The sequence below is a fragment of the Hyperolius riggenbachi genome, chromosome 1 (assembly GCF_040937935.1).
Source record: "Hyperolius riggenbachi isolate aHypRig1 chromosome 1, aHypRig1.pri, whole genome shotgun sequence".
Classification (NCBI taxonomy): domain Eukaryota; kingdom Metazoa; phylum Chordata; class Amphibia; order Anura; family Hyperoliidae; genus Hyperolius; species Hyperolius riggenbachi.
In genome coordinates, this window is record NC_090646.1 from 561,751,649 (window position 1) to 561,773,739 (window position 22,091).

General features: G+C 44.0%; 1 protein-coding gene across 2 annotated transcripts in view; it reads right to left on the bottom strand.

Annotated features, from left to right (window-relative positions):
* The window catches only part of LNPEP (leucyl and cystinyl aminopeptidase), a 117,170-nt gene that overhangs the window by 48,705 nt on the left and 46,374 nt on the right, over positions 1 to 22,091 (bottom strand). The window contains exons 1-4 of one of the 2 annotated variants that reach the window (XM_068247492.1): positions 13,599 to 13,666; positions 8,837 to 9,665; positions 1,894 to 2,035; positions 89 to 220 (exon numbers count right to left, since the gene is read on the bottom strand). In XM_068247492.1, the coding sequence (XP_068103593.1) occupies positions 89 to 220; positions 1,894 to 2,035; positions 8,837 to 9,642 (1,080 nt within the window). In that variant the 5' untranslated portion in view covers positions 9,643 to 9,665; positions 13,599 to 13,666. Of the gene's footprint in view, positions 1 to 88; positions 221 to 1,893; positions 2,036 to 8,836; positions 9,666 to 13,598; positions 13,667 to 22,091 lie in introns of those variants that run through there. The other variant, XM_068247491.1, reaches the window with a different exon arrangement.

The window sequence follows — 22,091 nt, forward strand, 5'->3', positions numbered from 1 at the left end:
TCTGCCTCTATCCAGGTTCCTCCTGTCAAAGGCCCTTGTTTAAGAGTCTGAAGTGTCCTTTTCAACAATTATATAGATTATTACTCACCAAAGTTCCATTTACATTTACAGTCACATTTGTCATGTCCGACACGATGAAAGCAACCAGGTATGTGCTCATTTTTACACTGATGTCAAATTCATCCAGCAGCAATCCATCTGGAAGAGTAGTTGTGCTCATCTGAAAAGACATGACACCATAGTATAATTCAGGGGACTTTTTGGATAAGAAACAGTTACTCTAGGAAGGACAGTTTACATACTTCCATCTCTGCAATTCAGTGCACCTGATACCTCCCATCCTTGCTCTGTGCCTACTGCTATGATCCAGTGCACATCACCCCTTCCATCATCCCTTTGTGCCCACCTTTATAATCCAGAGCAATGATCCCTTCCATCCTCCCTCTGTGCCTACTGCCATAATCCAGTGCGCCCGACTCCTTCCATGCTCTGTGCCCACCTTTATGATCCAGTGCACCTGATACCTTCCATCCTTCCTCTGTGCCTACTGCTATGATCCAGTGCACCTGACTCCTTCCATCCTTCCTCTGAGCCCATAGTATCCAGTGCACCTGACGCCTTCCATCGTCCCTCTGTGCCCCTAGGATCCAGTGCATCAGGCACCCTCCATCCTCCTGTGCCTACACGCTATGATCCAGTGCACCTGACCCCTTCCATCCTTCCTCTGAACCCCTAGTATCCAGTGCACCCGACGCCTTCCATCGTCCCTCTGTGACCCTAGGATCCAGTGCATCAGGCACCCTCCATCCTCCTGTGCCTACTGCTATGATCAAGTGCACCTGACCCCTTCCATCCTTCCTCTGTGCCTATTGCTATAATCCAATGCACCTGATCCCTTCCATCCTCCGTGTCTACTGCAGTGATTTAGTGCACCTGGCCCCATTCCATCCTCACTTTTGTGCCCTCCATCCTCTTTGCCCACCTTTATAATTCAATTAGGCACCACCATCCTCCCCATGTGCCCACTTTAATCCAGAGCCATCTGACCGCCATCCTCTGCCCATACCCTGATGCACTGGATTATATAGAGGTGGGCACAGAGGGAGGATGGAAGGTTGCCTAATGCAGTAGATCATAGAGTGGGCACAGATAGATGGTGCCTGTGCCCACTCTATGCTCCAGTGCATCAGGCACAGTCATTATTGCAGAAGATTGTTTGATTACTGGCTCAGAACCATGTACCGAAGAAGCTGGTGAGCATGACAGGGGATGTTATGTGATTCAGAACAGAGACGTGTAAGCTGTATACATCTTAAAAAGAGAACCTGAACTGAAAATAAGTCAAAATAACCATACACCAGTCATACTTACCTCCTGTGTAGTCTACACCTAAAGCTCTTTCTCCTCTCCTGTCTCCATTGTGATCAATGGTATTCTCCGTCCTCCATTTTTAAAATGGCCATTACCCCATAACTTCCTGGTCAGCACACTGATAAACTGTAAGATCACCCACTTGAGCCATAGAGAAACATGGACATTACCTTGCACAGTTGTAACTGACAGCTGCTAATATATAACTGACAGCAACTGGTATATTTCAGTTCTGACAAAATATTGTCAGAACTGGAAGGGATCACTGTAAGATGAAAATGGTGAGCTTCTGAGAGGAACTGACAGTGAGGTTAGTATGCAATATTCATTTGCAGCTACTTCATGTGTTCATATTAAATAATTTTACTCGCTTCCGGTTCCCTTTAAATTATTCAGATTATGCGACAGCCAAGCGGTTTCCGCAGTTTGCTGCCACACCCTCCAGATATTGAACCACTACAGCAATTAGTACATTAAGAGACTAAAATTCACACTGCCAAGACCAGAGCAAAACAGGATTACCTTGGGCATATTTGAAAGAGCAATATGCTCTTCACTTCTTTTGATCTTCACGCGGAATCTGGATTTAAATGCCGGTTCATCAAAGCATGGAAAAGCTTTTCTTGCTGCAAGTGGCTCAAACTGTGTCGCTACGAGCCATTTACTGAAGCAAAACATGAAAGTAAACATTAGCATAATGTCATCCTATATCCAGGTTTAGCCTGTTAAAGATAACGCCACACAAGTCACTTTCCAACACAAAGCTTTATGGTGCCCATACATTACTCAGCAGCTGATCGACCATCCATTAGAGGTAACATGCGCCACGTGTTATACACCAGCAGCGTAAGGCGCAAATTGAGGAAGTGGAAAGTGTGTGTGTGTGCAAGTGTGTGTGGGGCGTGTGCAAGTGTGTGTGGGGCGTGTGCAAGTGTGTGTGGGGCGTGTGCAAGTGTGTGTGGGGCGTGTGCAAGTGTGTGTGGGGCGTGTGCAAGTGTGTGTGGGGCGTGTGCAAGTGTGTGTGGGGCGTGTGCAAGTGTGTGTGGGGCGTGTGCAAGTGTGTGTGGGGCGTGTGCAAGTGTGTGTGGGGGCGTGTGCAAGTGTGCGCGCGCACGCAAGTGTGTGTGTGTGTGTGGGTGTGCGCAAGTGTGTGGGGGGGCGTGTGCAAGTGTGTGCGCGCACGTGTGTGTAAGGGGGCGTGTGCAAGTGTGTGCACGCGTGTGGGGGCGCGCGCAAGTGTGTGTGGGGGCGTGTGCAAGTGTGTGTGGGGGGCGTGTGCAAGTGTGTGGGGGGCGTGTGCAAGTGTGTGGGGGGCGTGTGCAAGTGTGTGGGGGGCGTGTGCAAGTGTGCGCGCGCAAGTGTGTGTGGGGGCGTGTGGGGGCGTGTGCAAGTGTGTGCGCACGTGCGTGAGAGGGGCGCGTGCAAGCGTGTGTGTGGGGGGGCACGCGCAAGCGTGTGTGTGGGGGGCGTGCGCAAGTGTGTGTGGGGGGCGCACGAGTGTGTGTGAGGGGGCGCGCGCAAGTGTGTGTGAGGGGGCGCGCGCAAGTGTGTGTGAGGGGGCGCGCGCAAGTGTGTGTGAGGGGGCGCGCGCAAGTGTGTGTGAGGGGGCGCGCGCAAGTGTGTGGGGGGGCGCGCGCAAGTGTGTGTGGGGCACGCACAAGCGTGTGGGGGGGGGGCGCGCAAGTGCGCACGTGCGGGGCGTGTGCAAGTGCGCGCGGGGCGTGTGCAAGTGCGCGCGGGGCGTGTGCAAGTGCGCGCGTGCAAGTGCGGGGCGTGTGCAAGTGCGCGTGCGGGTGGCGTGTGCAAGTGCGTGTGCGGGTGGCGTGTGCAAGTGTGGTCTTACCAACAGGGCTGTACTGCAGGCTGCTAGCTGCCCAACAGCATTTCAGCTAGTAGTAAAACTATCTCCCGATTTTAGCCACTGTGCTATACTAAGAGAGGCATCAGCTGATAGTGATGGGCTCATGGGTAGAAAAGTATCTGAATCCTTGATTGTAATGTAGCTTAGTTGCCTCAGGTGTGTGTGGGGCATAGGGGACAGGGGGTTAATTAACTAGTTGTCCGGGCACTTCGATGCGAATCAAACGATCGCACGCGTCCAATGAGTTCCACGACTCAATACCGCGCGGTTCCTCCTTCCGGCCGAAGGAAGAAGTATGTGGTATTGAGTAGTGGAAAGTGTCCCATTAGATGCGTGCGAGCGTTTGATATGCATAGTGCCCGGACATCTGGGTAATTAAAGGAGCACTACAGCTAAAAACTGTAAAATTTAAAATGTGTAAACATATACAAATAAGTACATTTTTACAGAGTAAAATGAGCCATACATTATTTTTCTCCTATAATGCTGTCACTTACAGTAGGCAGTAGAAAGTGACAGGTGTTGGACTAGTTCATCTCTTCATAGGGGATTCTCAGCAAGGTTTTTATTCTTTATAAAGATATTCCCAAAAAAGGATTTAACCACTTCACCCCCCCAGTGCTAAATTTCTCCGTCCCTCTGCGCACCGCTTCACCCCCAGGGACGGAGAAAGGCGCACTTGTTTGGGAGTGGGCGGGGACCTCGCGCGCACACTCCAGCCAGCCAGCCAGCACAGCAGGTGACTAATTGGATGTTAGGAACAAGCGTTCCTAAATCCAATTAGATGCGCCGATTGCGGACACAATGGAGACTGCTTCAAACAGAAGCAGTCTCCATTGATAACAATGAAATGTAAACAAACGTGCAGCGCGCTATCGCGCGCCCCCGCGACCCGCGCGCGCACGCACACACACACACACACACACACACACACACACACACACACACACCCCCGCTCTGCAGTGCAATGATTGGTTATTGGGGACTGGGGTCCCCATAACCAATCATATCACTGAAAAAAATCAATAGAAGCAGCGCTGCAAAGTACAAATCGCGCTGGTGCTTCAGGGGTGAAACCCCTCCGTTGTGAAGTGGTTAAACAATTATGCTGGCCAGCTTCCCTGCTCCCTACACAGTTTTTTGGCAGTTGGACAGAGCAACTGACATTCACTAAGTGCTTTTGAAAATCTATCCCTGAGAATCCCCTATAAAGAGATGGACTAGTCCAAAACCTGTCGCTTCTGTCAGATTTCTACTACCTACTGTAAGTGACAGCAACATAGGAGAAAAGTAATTTATGGCTCATTTTACTCTGGAAAAAATGTACTTATTTGTATGTTTGCACATATTTTAAATTTTATAGTTTTTCGCTGTAGTGCCCCTTTAAAGGGGAACTGAAGAGAGCGGTACATGGAGGCTGCCATGTTATTTCCTTTTAAGCAATACCTGTTGCCTGGCAGCCCTGCTGATCCTCTGCCTCTAATACTATTAGCCGTAGCCCCTTAACAAGCATGCAGCAGATCAGGTGTTTCAGACCTTAAAGTCAGATCGGACAAGAGTAGCTGCATGCTTGTTTCTGGTTTTATTCAGATACTACTGCAGAGAAATAGACCTGCAGGGCTGCCAGGCAACTGGTATTGATTAACCTGCTGAGCGGTCTGGACGAGCTCAGCTCGTCCAACACCGCCAGAGGCTGCCGCTCAGGCCCTGCTGGGCCGATTTGCACGAAATAAAAAGCAGCACACGCAGCCGGCACTTTGCCAGCCGCGTGTGCTGCCTGAGCCGCTGAAGCGCGGCGATCCGCCGCGTGTAGCGGCGAAAGAGGGTCCCCCCAGCCGCCCGAGCCCAGCGTAGCCGGAACAAACAGTTCCGGCCAGCGCTAAGGGCTGGATCGGAGGCGGCTGACGTCAAGACGTCGGCTGACGTCCATGACGTCACTCCGCTCGTCGCCATGGCGACGAGGGAAGCGAAACACGGAGGGCCGCTCATTGCGGCCTTCCGTGTTATCTCTTGCCGCCGGAGGCGATCGGAAGATCGCCTCCGGAGCGCCCTCTAGTGGGCTTTCATGCAGCCAACTTTCAATTGGCTGCATGAAATAGTTTTTTTTTTATTTAAAAAAAACCCTCCCGCAGCCACCCTGGCGATTTAATCAGAACGCCAGGGTGGTTAAAAGGAAATAAATATGGCAGCCTCCGTATACCTCCTACTTCAGTTCCCCTTTAACCCAGTCCCCCATGCACAAACCTGAAAGCCTCATTACAATCACGGATTTGGATACATTTCTACCCATGAGCCCATCACTATCAGCTGTTCTGCTACGTGCAGTGACTGTCCTCTGTTGTGCCTGTGTAAACGGGGGAGGGGCCCTTGATCTACCAAAGTATCTGCCTGGCTAAAATCAGGAGAGACTGTTTTTACTACTAGCTGAAGTGCTGTTGGGCAGCTAGCAGCCCCCCCACACATACACAGAGGCTGTCATGAATGTGTAAACATCAGTGTGATTTTTTTTGTAACCAATTCTTAACACTTTATTATCCCTTTTACCAGCTTTCTCTTCAGTATAAATCATTTATAGTTTTAGTTTTTATAAGTTTCACAATAGTGGTCCTTTAAGATGACTAAACCACTCACGAACATGTTTACTGCACTACTATACAAAACAGAATAGAAGCATTTAATTTCTACAAGTTTATGTTTGTGTGCGTGTGCGAGTAGCTTAGTTTGTAACTGCAATTCACTTTTCTCCTTAGTTTTCGCCCAGGAGAGGTTTTCTTATTATATACACAATAACTTTCCAGCATTACATCTGAAAAGTTCTGGTACTAAAAAGTAAATTATTTTAAGTGCATTTCTTTTTACTTGTTGAGGCTTAGGATACCCAAGACGAAGTAATTCACACAAACTGAGGGAGAAGGCATATATTGGCAGCACTCATGCCAGCCGATTATTCCCTCCCCTTCCCTTCAAATGCCCCAAAGCGTCACACTACTGCGCAAGCGCTGGGTTGGCTGCACGGGTCCTTGATGCTCTATGCACACGCATGAGGTACTGCACATAGTGGTCCCAGCCACAGGAGCACAATCAAGGAAGTGCGAAGCGCACGGCAGCATTTACAAGAAAACTGAGGCAAATGGTAGAGATGTGGGCATGAGGACTGCTGCATACAAATTCAATAGAGGAAAGCTGGCGCATCCAAAGTAAATCTTTATTGATTCCATGTAAAAGCATATGGCCAACGATTGGTCCACGTAGGGCTACTTTATCAAGGCAATGCTTGCTTGGAGGCAAAAATCTGTCTGCCGCTGTGTAAAAATTCCTGTAGGGGGAAGTGGGAGTCAGGCTCCTCTAGACACTCTCACGCAGGGATGTGTACTTATCTGGGACCAGTGGCTCCAAAACGTTGGCCATATACTTTTATGCCTTTAGATGAAACCAATAAATATTTACTTTGGATTTGCCAGCTCTTGCTGAAATACTGCATAGAGGGCGTCATTCCTCTTTTCCAGCTGTTGCACTCCCCTCAAAAACAAAAGGGTTTGATCCTTTAGTGTCTGTGTGACACTACTACAAATGCCGTGCTGCACACACGCCTGCTCCCTCCGTTTGTAAAAATTACTTTGTCTTCGGTAACCTGCTGTGCAAGACATTCAAACACCTGACTAACAACTATTCTCACCCTTACAAAGCTGGTCTCTTTATTGCATCTCAGCACCACCTTGTGTTACTAGAGAAGAGGGTCTCCATAGAAGCAATAGTTTAAGCCAAGATCACACTATGCTCATTTTGTAACACCTGCGACAATGCATGATAACACTCCACACATTATAACGTGCATGTTTTTCATAGCTTATAGCATTGCTATGGTAATGTGCACATTATTATGCATTCTCCAGAAAGGCACGGTAGAAAATGCATTTTGATAACGGTCTATTACAATATAGGTATGTGGACATGGCAATACAAGGTGGGGGGGGGGCTCGTTTGCACCTTATTGCAATGCGAAGATCACACTGCAGCTGCAGTGCGACCACACAAGGGGCTTGATTCACAAAAGCGTGCAAAGTGTTAGCACGCCAGTGAAAAGCCACTTAGCACGTGCAAACTGGCTTGCAAAATCAGCCGATTCGCATGCTAAGTAGCGTGATGAGCATACTTTGCACGCAAAGTGGTGTGCGCAAAACTTTACAAGCACAAACTTTTACGCGCGCTTAAATGGCATGCGATCAGTAGGAGCTTTGCCGTGCAAACTAGCACCCTAGTTTGCACGTGCAAAGCTTTTAGGCGTGATAACTGTTAGCACCATTTAGTGAATCAAGCACAAAATACCGTATGCCTCACTTGGGTCAAGCACGCACTGCAGCTCTTGCGACGCCACAACTGGATCCGCCACATCACAATAGCCCCCATAAGGCTATCCGTACTTTTGCGCCAAGATGCAGCGATTTCTGTGAGGCGATCCAGTAAGTGTGAAAGTGCCCTAAGTGTCTCTACAAAGGGTTGAGCTGTATTCATCAGAAAGACCGTTCCATTATTTTAGCCAGGACCTTTGACTGAAACACTTCTAAATATGGAGTCACCTGAAAAGTTTGCCACTTCTCAGCAAACTCAGCCAGATGCCACTTTTCCTAACAGTACTTTAGTGCAAATTACCCAATTTAAAATTACCTGATCACCACACCTAAGAATTACACACTAGTGAATTGGAACATAAATGGAAACCTGGAAATCTTCAAACTCTCCTTAAAACACCTCCTCAGAAAAGCTTATAATTGGTTATAACTAGAATTGGATGCTCTCACGCCCCCATTTGCTTACAGAGATGATCAGTGAGGGACTCACTTTTGGAAAGCCCTGAGAGCTGTACCTGGACTAGATTCTTGTAGACTTTATGCGGCAAAACGTTTCAACCCATACCCGTGTCATACCACATCATAGTAAGAATTTTAAATTCACAAATACATTTGTTTGCAATGTACAAGCTCTATAGCAGTACTATTGTAATCTGCAATGATTTCTTGGAGTCAACATAACTGGTGAAAGCTGCAAACAGGTCCTCTAGTAATCTAGGTTTGCAAGTTTACCGAGGCTCACAAACTCTGTAAATCCAGGTACAATATTCTTAGAGAATTAATAATCTAGCAATATACACTTCCAGTAGGTATTGAGCAATGGCAATATATCACATTCAAAAACATTTCAAGATTACCAAGTGGAACAACTGTTTAAAGTTTCAGAAAATGGGTGAAGGGTTAAATGTGTTAGAGGAACATAAGGGAAATCTGAGAACAGGAAGTGAGAAATCTCCATGGTGACAGTAACCTCCAACAGTGCTAAAGTGCACGGTTACTGATGTATTCCAGTAGAACGAAACTTTCTCACTGGTGACGCCACAGAAAGGGAGGGATGTTTCTACAGTTCTCTCTGCAGAAGTCAATGAGACTTGGGGTGCATACACATCCAATTTTGAATGGCCAATCTTACCACTTACATGTAGTATGATGGCCAACAGATTTTGAATACTGAACAGATTGTGTAGGAATGCTCTCATGCTACATGGAAGTGGTAAAGTTCAGATACCTGCTATAGATCGACAAAACCAATTACCTGCTATTTCCATCTGCATAGGAAATCCTATAAAACCCATAATAAGAACTGGAAAAATTGGCACAATATGTGATTTTCAGCGTGCATTCAGATCCATTTGGCAGTTTTTCTGGTAAAGCCATGGCAATCATTTCAAAACCTGGATACTCCAAAATGTTAAGCTTGTGAACAGCTCCTCCGGATAAGGTGAGATTTGCCTCAATGTTCTGTAGACCCAAGCTGTGGAGTACTAAAAACTTGGTGTCCTTCAAAATTTTCAATTTAATCTGAGTAATGCCAGAAAATTCCTTGGTCGTCAGATTGGGATGCACAGTAATGTTATATTCCACTGGTATGACAAAGTCTGGAAGTCTGCTCCTTGCCCAAGGAAACAGTTCTCCATTAGTAGCTATTGGGTAGACAAGTTCCATTGGGTGGACTTTTGCATGACAGCCTTCTTTGGTAAATGTGCACTTTGGAAGCAAGTAAATCAAAGTTGATATTGAAACTAAAATGATAACCACAACAACGCCCGCAATCACTGTCCTTGCTGAAGGTGTTGGGCACACTCCCTCCTGAACTGGCCTGTAGTTCACAGGGTTACTCCGACCTGAGCTTCTGTTCATGAAGGACATGCCCAGCAATTTTGCCGAAGATTCACAATCTTCTTCCTCTTCGTCCAACTCATGCTCTCCCAAGCCACGGACCAATAATCGAGAGCTTCTTGGTTCATATTCTACATCATCTGAATCCAGTGGATTTAATCCAGGCTCTTTAGCTAGATCAACCACATCAGGCTCCTCTTCAAACATGCTGTTTTCTATCATGTTTCTGGGCAGCTGGGCCCGTTCTGAAACAAACAAAGAATGGTAATCATACAATGTGTTTAAGATACACAGCTGAAAAAGCACACATTAATATTAATGTTTTCTGATGATCATAATCCAATTATGTCCATTATCCCCCCAGTAAAAGAATACTTCTATTCTCTTCATGAACCCCACATATAAAACAAACAAATGAGAAAAGGCACAAATCAGAATGCTACAACTTGACAAAAACCCACAAAAGTCAATGAGTATTAGAACGATCCTCCCCAGGACGATGTGTGCCCCGGCAACAGCAACTCGAGTTTGAAGTTGTACTATCAGCACCACCTTTACAGGCTTATTCAATAAGACACCACATAGCAAAAAAGAAGTTGTAGGTTTTAACTCAAAATTAAATGAATAGAAAATTCGGAATATACACTACTCCAATAATACAACATTCAATATATATTCATTTTAGAACAAACAATCTCGTGACCATGTGCTAAAAAAGGATGAACTTGACAAATAATTCAGCTGTTTCATACAGCGTGAGTAAAACAAACAGGAGAGGATTGCAGCTATGGTCAAGAAGAACGATTCTTCCTTCAGTATAACAATTTGAACAGAGGCACCAAAAGGATAAGATCAATTATTTAAAAAAGTTAAAATATGCTTGGGAGGCAGCAGTGGACTTACCTCCTTTAAGCAGACACAACAAGCTGTGTATTTAAAAAAAAGGATATATTTATTGGTACACTCCAAGGGTTAATTCACAATGCGTTTCGCAGGCCTAAATCCGCTTTATCAGGCAGTAGGGGTCGGAGTACACAAAAGTCAGGGTCACCAGCAGGTAACCACTGTAAAGGCAGGTGGGGAGATTGTCCTGACCCCACTCAGGATTAAGAAGTCGCTCTCTGAGGCGCTTAACTTGAATCCTTATGGGCAGCACGGTGGCGTAGTGGTTAGCGCTCTCGCCTTGCAGCGCTGGGTCCCTGGTTCGAATCCCGGCCAGGGCACTATCTGCAAAGAGTTTGTATGTTTTCTCCGTGTCTGCGTGGGTTTCCTCCGGGCACTCCGGTTTCCTCCCACATTCCAAAAACATACAGATAAGTTAATTGGCTCCCCCTAAAATTGGCCCTAGACTACAGTACTTACACTACATAATATAGACATATGGCAATGGTAGGGATTAGATTGTGAGCTCCTTTGAGGGACAGTTAGTGACAAGATATATATATATACACTGTACAGCGCTGCGTAATATGTCGGCGCTATATAAATACTAAATAATAAATAATAATAATAATCCTTGTGCAGATCGCTTAATACTCCTCCCTGTATTACCTGATGAGGAAGGATTGAGCCTGCGAAACGCGTTGCAATTTTTTGGGAGTTTCTAATAAATGTGTTTGACTGTATCACAGTCGTCGTGTCTGCTTGAGGGAGGTAAGACCAGCACTTCCAGCTTTATATTTGCCAATTAAGTTGGTTTTTAAGCTTTTTTAATCTAAGTTTATACTTTTGGCGCCTCTGTTCATTATATACAATTTCGAGTCCACCCCTGGTGGAGGGTTGCTACCTTTTTTCCTGTCTACAGAGAGCGACTGTTCAAATTGTTCTGTTCAAATTGTTATACGTTATACATCCACCCTTGGTGGAGGGGGATACCCCTTTTCTTCACGTCTACAGAGAGCGACTTCTTAATCCTGAGTGAGGACAGGCTAATCTCCTCACCTGCCTACGCAGTGGTTGCCTGGAGGTAACCCTGGTTTGTGAGTATTCATTTTACTTCTTTCCATTATATCAATTGTTTTGACTTACTACACTATATTGGGCTCTCGTTCTCTTTTTATATATATTCTTCCTTCAGACCCTTTTATGTTTGGGAATCTGTTATGTTAAAAGAAAATAGTCTAGAAGTATCTTCTACTGCACATCTAAACTAGTTGAGATGCATCACTGCCAAGTCCATAAAAAAAAACCAACCTATTAACTGGTTTTGTCAAGTTGCCCACAGGCATAAAATGGAGTTCTGCCAGACAACTCACGCTAGACACACACTGGACAAGTGTTCAGTTTCTGCACATAGTAAACCGATGGCAACCTTAAAGGAAACCTGAAGTAAGAGGTATATGGAGGCTGCCATATTTATATCCTTTTAAAGGTGGCCATACATGGTACAATTTTTCAATTAGATAATTTAGTTAGATTATTCCATTAGATCGAATATAAAGATTTTTCCAGCATGTCCGATCATTTTTCCCGAAAAAACGGGATAATCATTCGAATTTCTTGATCGAAAAAAATAAATATTTTCAACTTTCATTCAATTCGATCATTTAGATCGAATAAACGGGAAAATTGAACGTTATTATTGTACCGTGTATGGCCACCATAAGCAATACCAGTTGCCTGGCTATCCTGCTGATCCTCTGCCTCTTACATGCAGCATATCAGGTGTTTGACTTTTTTCCAAATCTTAAGATTAGCTGAATGATTGTTTGATGCGATTCAGACATTACTGCAGCCAAATAGATAAGCAGGGCTGCCAGGCCACGGGTATTGTTTAAGGAAAGAAATCTAGAAGCCTCCATATCCCTCCCACTTCAAGTTTCGTTTAAGCTGGCTATACTCCTATTTTCCTGCTCAATTCCCAGCAGATTCGATCAATAATCCAATTCTGTAGTAACAAGAAATAAGTTTTAAATCAGGATACCATTTATTGGCCAACTAAAAAATTTATAAGAATAAGCAAGCTTTCGGCCTTGCAGCCTTAGTCAGGCTTGCATCCTGTTAGTTTGCAGGCTGGTGGTACAGACAGCTATATACATGTAACATCAAAAAAGTAAAACAGATTTTTTTTCAAGCATAAATACACGTCATTAAGATGCCTTAATTGAAACAGAACATAGAGCCACGATGCACACCAAAACCCGCTAGCAGATCCGCAAAATTCTAGCAGATTTTTAAACGCTTTTTTTTATTTTTATGAGGAGTTTTGCGGATTGCTGCTGCGGATTTCAGTGTAGCATATTTCATATATTGTTACAGTAAAGCTGTTACTGAACAGCTTCTGTAACAAAATTGCCTGGCAAACCGCTCTGATCTGCAGTTTTTCAGAGCGTTTGCGTTTTTCCTATACTTAACATTGAGGCAGAAACGCCTCCGCAATCGAAAAAATGCCTCACCGCGGGAGGATTAGTTTCTGCAAAAACGCCTCCTGCTGTGGTGTGCACACATACATTGAAATACATTACCATAGCGTATCCGCAGCCGCAAGCGGCTGCAAAAGCCGCTCGGTGTGCCCCAGCCCTTAAATGGGGTGAGAGGTTGTTAGCTGAGATAAGGATCCTTGTTTACACCACGCTCACAGACCTGGGAGTTGGACTGACACAGAGGTATCGTAAAGTCTGAGTTCACGAGTTCAGCTATATAGGCTGAGAGTTCAAATATCAGCCTCATACCAATATAAAAAGTTTTTGTCCTTATTCAAGCCCTTGTCCACAGCTTTAAACCAATTTATAAATTTTGTTTCTGCTATCAATCGATCATTTGCTGTTTTGAAGCCACCCATCAGGGCAGTGACACGAAGATCATACATGCGTGAATCAGTTACAAAGATGCAGATCTATTTTAGGCCAAATTTGGAAGTATAGTGCCGAGAGAAAATCTAGGTCTATCAGTGGTGGGGCAGGAATGGTGGTCGATAGTGTTGCACTACAACGAAAACAATTAAGTTCAATTGATTTGAGAAATTCCATGCTAGAATCTATTGAAAATCATTCCAGAATGTATGATAGGGATTGATTTCTATTGATTATAATCAAATTGAATGGTCGATCGGCCGTCAATTCGCTTCATGTATGGCCACCTTTTGTTGCTTAGTACCCAAATAAGAGGATCCATACAGTTTCAGGTGCCCTGTTGTATGTGCTGCACAATAACAGGATGAGCACTACAGACAGGCATACCTGGGTCTTGAAGGGGTAGCCAGGTGTTTACGTCTCTGGATTACTGGCTTACTTATCTGCAATGCATGTCCTATTAAAGGGAATCTGAAATGAAAATACACTTATGAGATAATTGTATGTGTAGTACAGCTAAGAAATAGAACATTAGTAGCAAATATATGAGTTTCATTGTTTCCAGTACAGGAAGTTAAAGTTTAGTTATCAATGCAAAAGAACATCACTGAGCTCTGACAAAGCCTGGTTGGCTACTGTGCTGTTTTCTGAAGCACTTATTTCAACCTGTGAAGTTTGTAAACTGCAATTAGAAAATTATGCAATGTTCTAAAAATAAAGCTGTATAATAAAAATGAGATTCTTTGCTACTAATGTTTATTAATAATCCAAACAACACATACAAGTCATAAGTTTTTTTTTTACTTCAGTGTCCCTTTAAGAATGCTAGTGGTAGCACTATGGGTAATGCAGGAGGTTTGAACAATCAATCATGGTTTAACCTAACTCTGCAATGGCATACAACTAATACCTGTGCTTTTAATGCCATGTGACTAATACCTGTGCTTTAATACATTCAAGAGTCCAGGAATGTTCCAGCCCCATTTCAGGCTGACCCAAAATGTTTATTCACGTGTTTTGACCTGTGGAGCTTGGAGGAGAGTTTTGCTGCACCTCCTGTGTGGGTAGAAGGAGTGGTGGATTCTAACAGAGACCAGACAGAATAAACAAACATTCTAACATCTAATGACATTACCCAAAACGCAATTTACCAGAAATTATGCTTTTAGCAGACTCTGGAATGGCTCCAACATGGCAGGTGTCAAACATCCAGAAAACCACTCAAAACCCCTACTTCCAAACCAATAGCATCCAGTACACAGTGGATAGAAAAACAAAGCCACTTCTCAGGAATACTTGCAGTAAGAAAGCCCACTCGACAGCCACGTAGGCCCAAAAAGCAGCAATCTATTAAATCACAGGATAACACAGAAAGTGCAGAGGGGTAGGTTTGTGGTCCTGTACTAGTTGCGTTATCCAGATATTTAATAAAGACTGTTCAACATCTGTGTTGTCCATACAAGCAGCGGACTTTACTGCAAATACATGACAGGGGTGCTTCTTGATACACAAAGTAGTCAACATAAGACAGGGCCGTTAACTAAAGAACAACATTTCTGCCGCTATGTTTTATGTTCTACTAGCACTGTATGTTGCAGGTGTGTGCTTGCATGTGGGCCCTTCCCAGTTCCTTTTGTACAATTTTAAACTATGATGATCGTCTCACCCCAAATATCAGCACTACAGCGTTACATGGCTTAATGTGTTGCAGTCTTCAGCTACTCTGCAATCCAGAATTTCTGTGAATGTATTTATAGAAAGTGACAGATACAAGCCAGAATTAAGCTCATGTCTATAAAGGGAGCAATCTGCAGTGTGTATCTGAGGAGGGAGAGGTTCAAAATTTGTAAGGGAAAAGTGGAAGGTGTAAATGCTATAAAAAAAAAAAAAAAGCTGACAACTTAGAGTTCAGGTGTTTAGACATTACGGTGATTGTTTAAAGGCTTGTATCCACTGGAAGATGGATGGGGAATCCTCAGACGTGACCAGACGGAACAAGCGTTCCCCGATCCATCTGTCTACCCATGGAAGAATGCAACGGCACACGACGGGTGTAAACAAGACTTCAAACAATCATGGCACTTTGCACGGGAGTCATCGGGGATCATAAAGATCCGATCAAATCATCATTTGCTTTATCATGCTCTTGTACCCACACTATGAAATCACAGAAACTATCACTCAGGCAAAAAAGAAAAATTTACAAAATAAAAAAAAATTAAAAAAAAACACGTGATTTTTTTTTTTTTAAGCAAATTTTTCTTTTTTTGCATAAGGCCTCGGTCACATCAGGGCAGTTTCTGTGCGCTTTTTACAGTGCACTGCCCTGTGCGTTCAGGTATCGATTTTCCCATGCAATTAAATGTAGCTGGTTCACATCTATGCGCTGCGCCGAACAGCATTACAAAAACGTAGGGTTGCATGCATTTCTGTGCGTTGAACTGTAAAGCGCACATCAATGCAAGTAAATGGATGCGCTTTTTAAGCGCATAAAAGCGCGTGCAAGCACATAGAAGCGCATGCGTTTTTACCTCTTCCAGGAGACAGAAGGATGCTCCAGTCCTACTCACAATTTCTATCTTTTTCTGTGATTGAGCGTCATCCTGATAACATTCCTCTGATTTAGTTCTTGCCTTAGCACAGGGGAACCCCTGTAGTCTAGAGCTCTCCTTCAGTCACACAGGAGGATCTGTCTGTTTACATGCAAGATTCCAAGCATTCTGGCCATGACAGGGAAAGTTGGCACACAGACTGCAATTTTCCACTACAAGTCTGAGGATGATTGCAACATCAGAAACTAAATCAGTCTGTGTGCGACCAGTTGTATAGTGCAAGAACATTAAATTGAAAACCTAATCCCTCAAAACAGGTGTTATTGATTTGCACGGCCTGTATAAAGAATGAGAGACTGAAGCCCAGAGTGTGACAACTTTGTTACATAGTGAGACAGAATGAGGTTCTGATCAGAACTGATTGTGCGTAAAACAGCATTACGTATTTCACTATTTAATTTTCTCATGTTTGTGGCTGTGCGTTAAGCATCCTACACACATGCAAAGAATGTCAACCAGTTAAGAACCATGATTTAATGCCTCAGGCAACACTGCAGGATGGCGGCTGTACAGACACTGTGGTGCGGGTGTTACATTGTGTGGCAGGCAGGGTGAGTGGCAAGCAGGGCTGTGGAGTTGGTACAAAAATCATCAGACTGACTCAGTTTATGAAACCACTGACTCCAGGTACCCAAAATGGCTCAGACTCCAGAGTCATAGTCCTCAACTCCGACTCCACAGCCCTGGTGGCAAGAATACACCTGTCCGCATTGATCTGCACGGCTGTGCATTGGCTAAAGCATCGGGGGCCGCAGGGGCAGTAAATGTCAGACGCCTTTGCAGAGTTTCATCTAGTGTTTGTACAAAGCTTTGAAGTGGGATTAAACTTCCTAATTTAAAAGTTAAGGGAACTACTTTTAGTTACATAATATTTAAAAGACCCCTGTGCAAACCTTTCCATGGACCCATTGCAGAGAACAAATTCAATGGAATTTTTGATGTGTGAATTAGTTTCTAGCGATTACACCACGATGCCCAGATCGATCGCACAGCCACTATAGTCACTGACGTGATTACTCACACATAGGGACGGTCAATGAGATGCAAATATTTTCGAATTCATGCAGATTTATGTACACTTTTATGCAAACACATGCGGCTTAGAAATAGCCCAATTTAAATCTGGGTGGGACTTGACTGGTTAATTTTTAAGCTGTGTATATTTGCATAAAATTTGCATAATCCTGGTGATCGGCAAGCGCTGAAAAAGCACTCCTAGTGGTCCCAGGCCTAAGGATGCATACACATCCATTTTGTTTGTCAAATCACTGACCAATTTTACCATCTCCCTATAGCATGAGGGCCAACACACATTGAATACCAAGAAGATTGGGTAGGTAAGCTCTCATATTGCATGGAAGTGGTAAAATTGGCCAATCAAAACTGGATGTCTGTATGCACTCTCAAGTTGGCCATTAACAATGCAATGCTCCAGACATTTGTAGGCCCTAATGATCATTTCCAACCCATGTTACTATCAAACCGGACAATCGATTGTCTGGTGAACTGTATTGTTAATGGCCACAATTAGGCTTGCCTTAAATACAGTAGGTTTCTTAATTAACATATAAAAAAAAAAAGTGTTAAAGGAACCAGAGAGGATGAACTATACATACCTGGGGCTTCCTCCAGCCCCATACGCACGGATCGCTCCCACACCGCCGTCCTCAGTTGCCTGGATCCGCCGCCACCGGGTCCCGTCATTGCCGCGAGTCGGCAAGTCGGCCGGCGGACGCGGTCAATTCTCCGCATCACAGGGTGCTCTCCCCATACAGATACGCATGTGGCTGCTTACTGCGCTGCCGCATGCGTACATGTATGGAGGGAGCCCCTGTGATGCGGACAATTGGTCGCGTCCGCCGGAAGTGACGGGCCCGGTACCGGCAGATCCAGGAAGCGGAGGACGGCGGCGTGGGAGCGATTCAGGCTTATGGGGCTGGAAGAAGCCCCAGGTATATATAAAATCTTTGCCTTTTTTCACCCCTCGTTCCTCTCTGGTATGTAAATTAGTTACCCTCAGATATTCTGTAGCCCCTCCCCCATAAGACAAGCCAATAACATTGTATTATTGTTAAAGGAACACTATCGATTAAAGCGGACTTGAACTCAGAATGTCCTCTCTGCTCTAAAAGATACACAACAGCACAACCTTTAAAGGGAACGTAAACTGAAAAGGATATGGATTTTCCCTTTTAAAATACCAGTTGCCTGACTCTCCTGCTGATCCTGTGTCTCTAATACTTTTAGCCACAGCCCCTGAACAAGCATGCAGATCAGGTGCTGACTGAAGTCAGACTGGAATAGCTGCATGCTTGTTTCAGGTCTGTGATTCAGACACTACTAGAGCCAAAGAGACAGCAGGACTGCCAGGCAACTTGTATTGTTTAAAAGGAAACATCCATATTACTCTCAGTTAAGTTTCCCTTTAAACAAAAACATCTTTCTTTGTTACAGCTGATACAAATCCTAAAATAAATCTGCACTGTTTCTACTTCCTGGTTCATGGAAGCAGACATTGTTAACCTCCTCTGCTTTCCAATCAGATATCTGCCTTATCTGCCATGGCAGTCATGTGACACGGGGGAGATCAAATTACAAACTGATTAGACACAAATGAGGGGAATTAGGACTGGCTAAACCCTCTAAATACATACAGGGTGCATTTCTGTTTCCCTTCTATCCTGTGCAAGAGTTCAGGTCCACTAACTTTTTAACCTGGGATTGAAAGTTTCAGAAGTGCTGGTAAATGATAATGCATACAATTCACTTATCTATTACAGTAGTATCAAATTCCTTTCACCAGAACTGAAAGCAGGCTGCTCTAATCTGACGGCAGAGTGAGCCATGAGAGGGGGAATTCCCTAACAAAAAACACTGATTGCCGCTAAAAGCCCACGCAAGCCCCCCGAACAAGACGCTGGAAGACATCCATCAGAACTGCCCCTTAACAGTGTATGTGAGGAAAATCACCGGCAGCTGCCTGTCTCTGACTGAACTGTCTGCAGATAGAAGAGGAAATGCAACCAGTTATAATCATTTGTAATGGACACCACAGCTTTTTATACTTTTTTCCTTTAAAGAAAAATACTCTAATCTGATATGCAAAAAAAAAACAAAAAAAAAACGAACAAACAAAAACCATGGCTGTGCATTGAAGAATACACCCCTTTTGAGAAGGATTTGTCCCAATAGAGCTAAATCCTACACTCAATGAATCAAAGCTTTTGCCTCTTATAATTCAGTTCAGGGGTCAAGCTCAGTACTGCTTAAAGTACACAGTCTGTACCCACTAAACACTTTTCGCGGATGATTTTGCACAACAAATGATGTTTCACGATATCGCAGAACATAGTTTAACAAAAATTCATGAAACTTAAACAATGCACGCCACCAACTGCAATAATTCGTTTTTGAACGACCGACATGTCCAATTAAGTCGCTGAGGATTGGAACTATCCTCAATTACTTGCACGGGTTTATCCATGATCATGTAAACAATCTCTTACATGATTGTTGGTTTCCAACACTGCAAACAATGCTTACCGATTTGCCCAGATGGATCGGGAAGGGTGGGGGGGGGGGGGGTTTGGGGAGGGGGCTAGGGAATAAAAAAAAAATAAAAAATCAATCAGCAGCAGGATATCCCTGATCCATCTGACCCAGATTTGCCAGGGGGTATTTACTTGCAAAAATTCTCCAGCTTACCTGCAAGTTCCAGCATGTAGTGGGAGGGGGGAATATGAAACAAAAATAAAACAAATCCTCCCAAAAACGTATAAGAGTAAATATTGTGGGGCAACTGGGTCATGCAGTTACAATTTCTGTATAGAAGGGGATTGCTGTACAGACATCCATTCCATCTTGTATGTTCCTAGGTGCTCACTGAACATTTGTTTGTACTGCAGTTTTCAGAGCAAATTATGTAAAGTCACAGTAAATTTGTACTACTTGTTTGAACTCCCCTACAAACCAGTGTGAACAGCCTCTAGGGCTCATCACTTACGCCTGCATTTGTCACTCAGGTGTGTAAATGGGATTCTACCTTATGGGTATAAGAAGCGTGCTAGACAGATTTTGCATATATGTGACTGTCCAAAACATGTTCAGTTTCCTGGTTCAGTGCACGCCGGCATCTGACTTGCTGCCGTGACAGCATTTCATTATGTCATTTTGAAGCAATGCCCAGAAAGGTCTATTTAACAGCACGTGACTCAAGGTGGTTTAAAACCACATGTACAAAGTACAGGCGTCTGCAGAAACAAATGCTTTTATATAGATTTTATAGTGCATCTCTATCTTAGGAGTAAAAAAAGAAAAAAAAATGGGAATGATAATCAGCAGAAAACCAAATAAAAATTTCTTAAAGGGTACCTGAGCCAAAATTGAAGTTCGGTGTTTCTACAAGATGTTTCAGGCACTGACTGTCAGTGGGCTCCTGCATGGTTTGATCTCAGAGGGCATGTAAACCTACAAATACAATTGGAAAGGGGGGGGGGGGGGGGGATTAGGGACCATAACAAGGACTGGTAAGGTGCTATGGCAGCCTTTTCAACCTTTTTACCAGAGGAACCCTGCAAATAATTTTTGGATCTTGAGGAGCCCCTGCACGTTTGTCTCCCTATCCCCATTACACTGTTCCTCATTAATATGTCTTATTCTAGTGCATTTATTTTCTGTGCTCTATTATACTTCTCTCCCCCCCCCCCCCATGAAAAGGGGGGGGGGATGCCAAGGAACCCCTGCAGAGTACTCCAGGAACCCTGGATGAAAGGGCCTGCTCTGTGGGATCCAAACCTCTACAAAAGTCACGTATCTACGCTAAGGAGTTTTTGCTTCAGGTTCACTTTAGAAGGCTAACAGGAAGGGGAGAGCCACTAAAGTTTTATAGGAAATTTGAGGAAAGATAGTCAGCCAGTAAAGGTTTTAAAGGCAGGCAACACACACTAGACGCAGCAATTGTTCAAACTGAGGCTCCCTGCACACTGCAAATCCGATTTGCGATTCAGATTTTCCCTGGATGCTATCAAAAGTAAAAAACAAAACAAAAAAAAAACCTGAAAAACCCAGCATGCAGTACAGATTAAAAATTGCAAATTGGAATCACATGTGAGAATCGATTAAAAACAAAGTCTGAATCGCATGTAGTGTGCAGGGAGCCTAATTGATATTTCCTGATGAAACCACTAGACATTGCAATGCTCTGTTACATACATACTGTAGATGCCTAGCACTTCTGGCATGCTCCACAGCGCTTGACAGAGCAAACAAGACACTGAGGCCCGGTTTCCACTAGAAGCATGTAAATTGCATGTGAATGTTCAGATGTTAAAACTGCATGCAAATTTGCATAACTGCGATTTTTACTTGGTTTTTCAAATGTTTTTTCATGGTGCAATTTTTTTTTTATTTTTTTACAAAGAGGAAGTGCCATTATTGATCACACCTACAAAACACATGGACTTTACAGCATGCAGTGTGAATATAGTAACTCTGCTGTGAGTTTTTTCTGGATGCCAATTTAACATTTAGTGAAAAATATGCACAAATTCGCACCTAGTGGAAACAGGCTCTAAGGGCACAATATTTAAGGGAAACAAATGTGTCAGCCTCCATATCCCTCTCACCTAGGGTTTCCTTTAAAAAACTACATTGGCTGATGGAGCTCATGTAACCTGCAATCCGGCAGTTCAGGTTTGTAGCAGGTTAAAAAATACCAACAGCCTGAGGAAGGGACAAGCTCACAAGATCAGGCATGCTTATCTTATTCCTAGGTACCGTGTTAGAATGCAGAATCATGGATCTACAAAAAGATACAATCATGTAACTCCACTTAATGATCATTCTCCATGTACTACCCATTCCATTCTGCATAGTTTGTGAGAACATTGCCCAGGGACAAACTTCAGAGTCACAGGTGGCAGTAAAGACCTGGACAGATCAGTCTCATACCATGCAGACAAGTGCTGTACTAACACTTCTGACTTCTAGGTATGTAGCAAGTTCTGTTCTAAGGAGGGAAGAGGGGATAAGGAGACTATCCTACTGTGGGAATCTGATATTCCTGTAGTAACAGCAGTGATCTGTCCCACTAGATTATGGATTGTCCTAATGTCACTATATGCCAAAGCAGGAATAAATGGTTTAGGGGAGCAAAATCTGAAGCACATATAGGCTACGTTCACACTGACACATTGCAGTGAGTCAGACAATATAGTCGCATTGGCAAACAGTGTAATTAAATTGTATTGGTTCGGTCACATCCATGTGT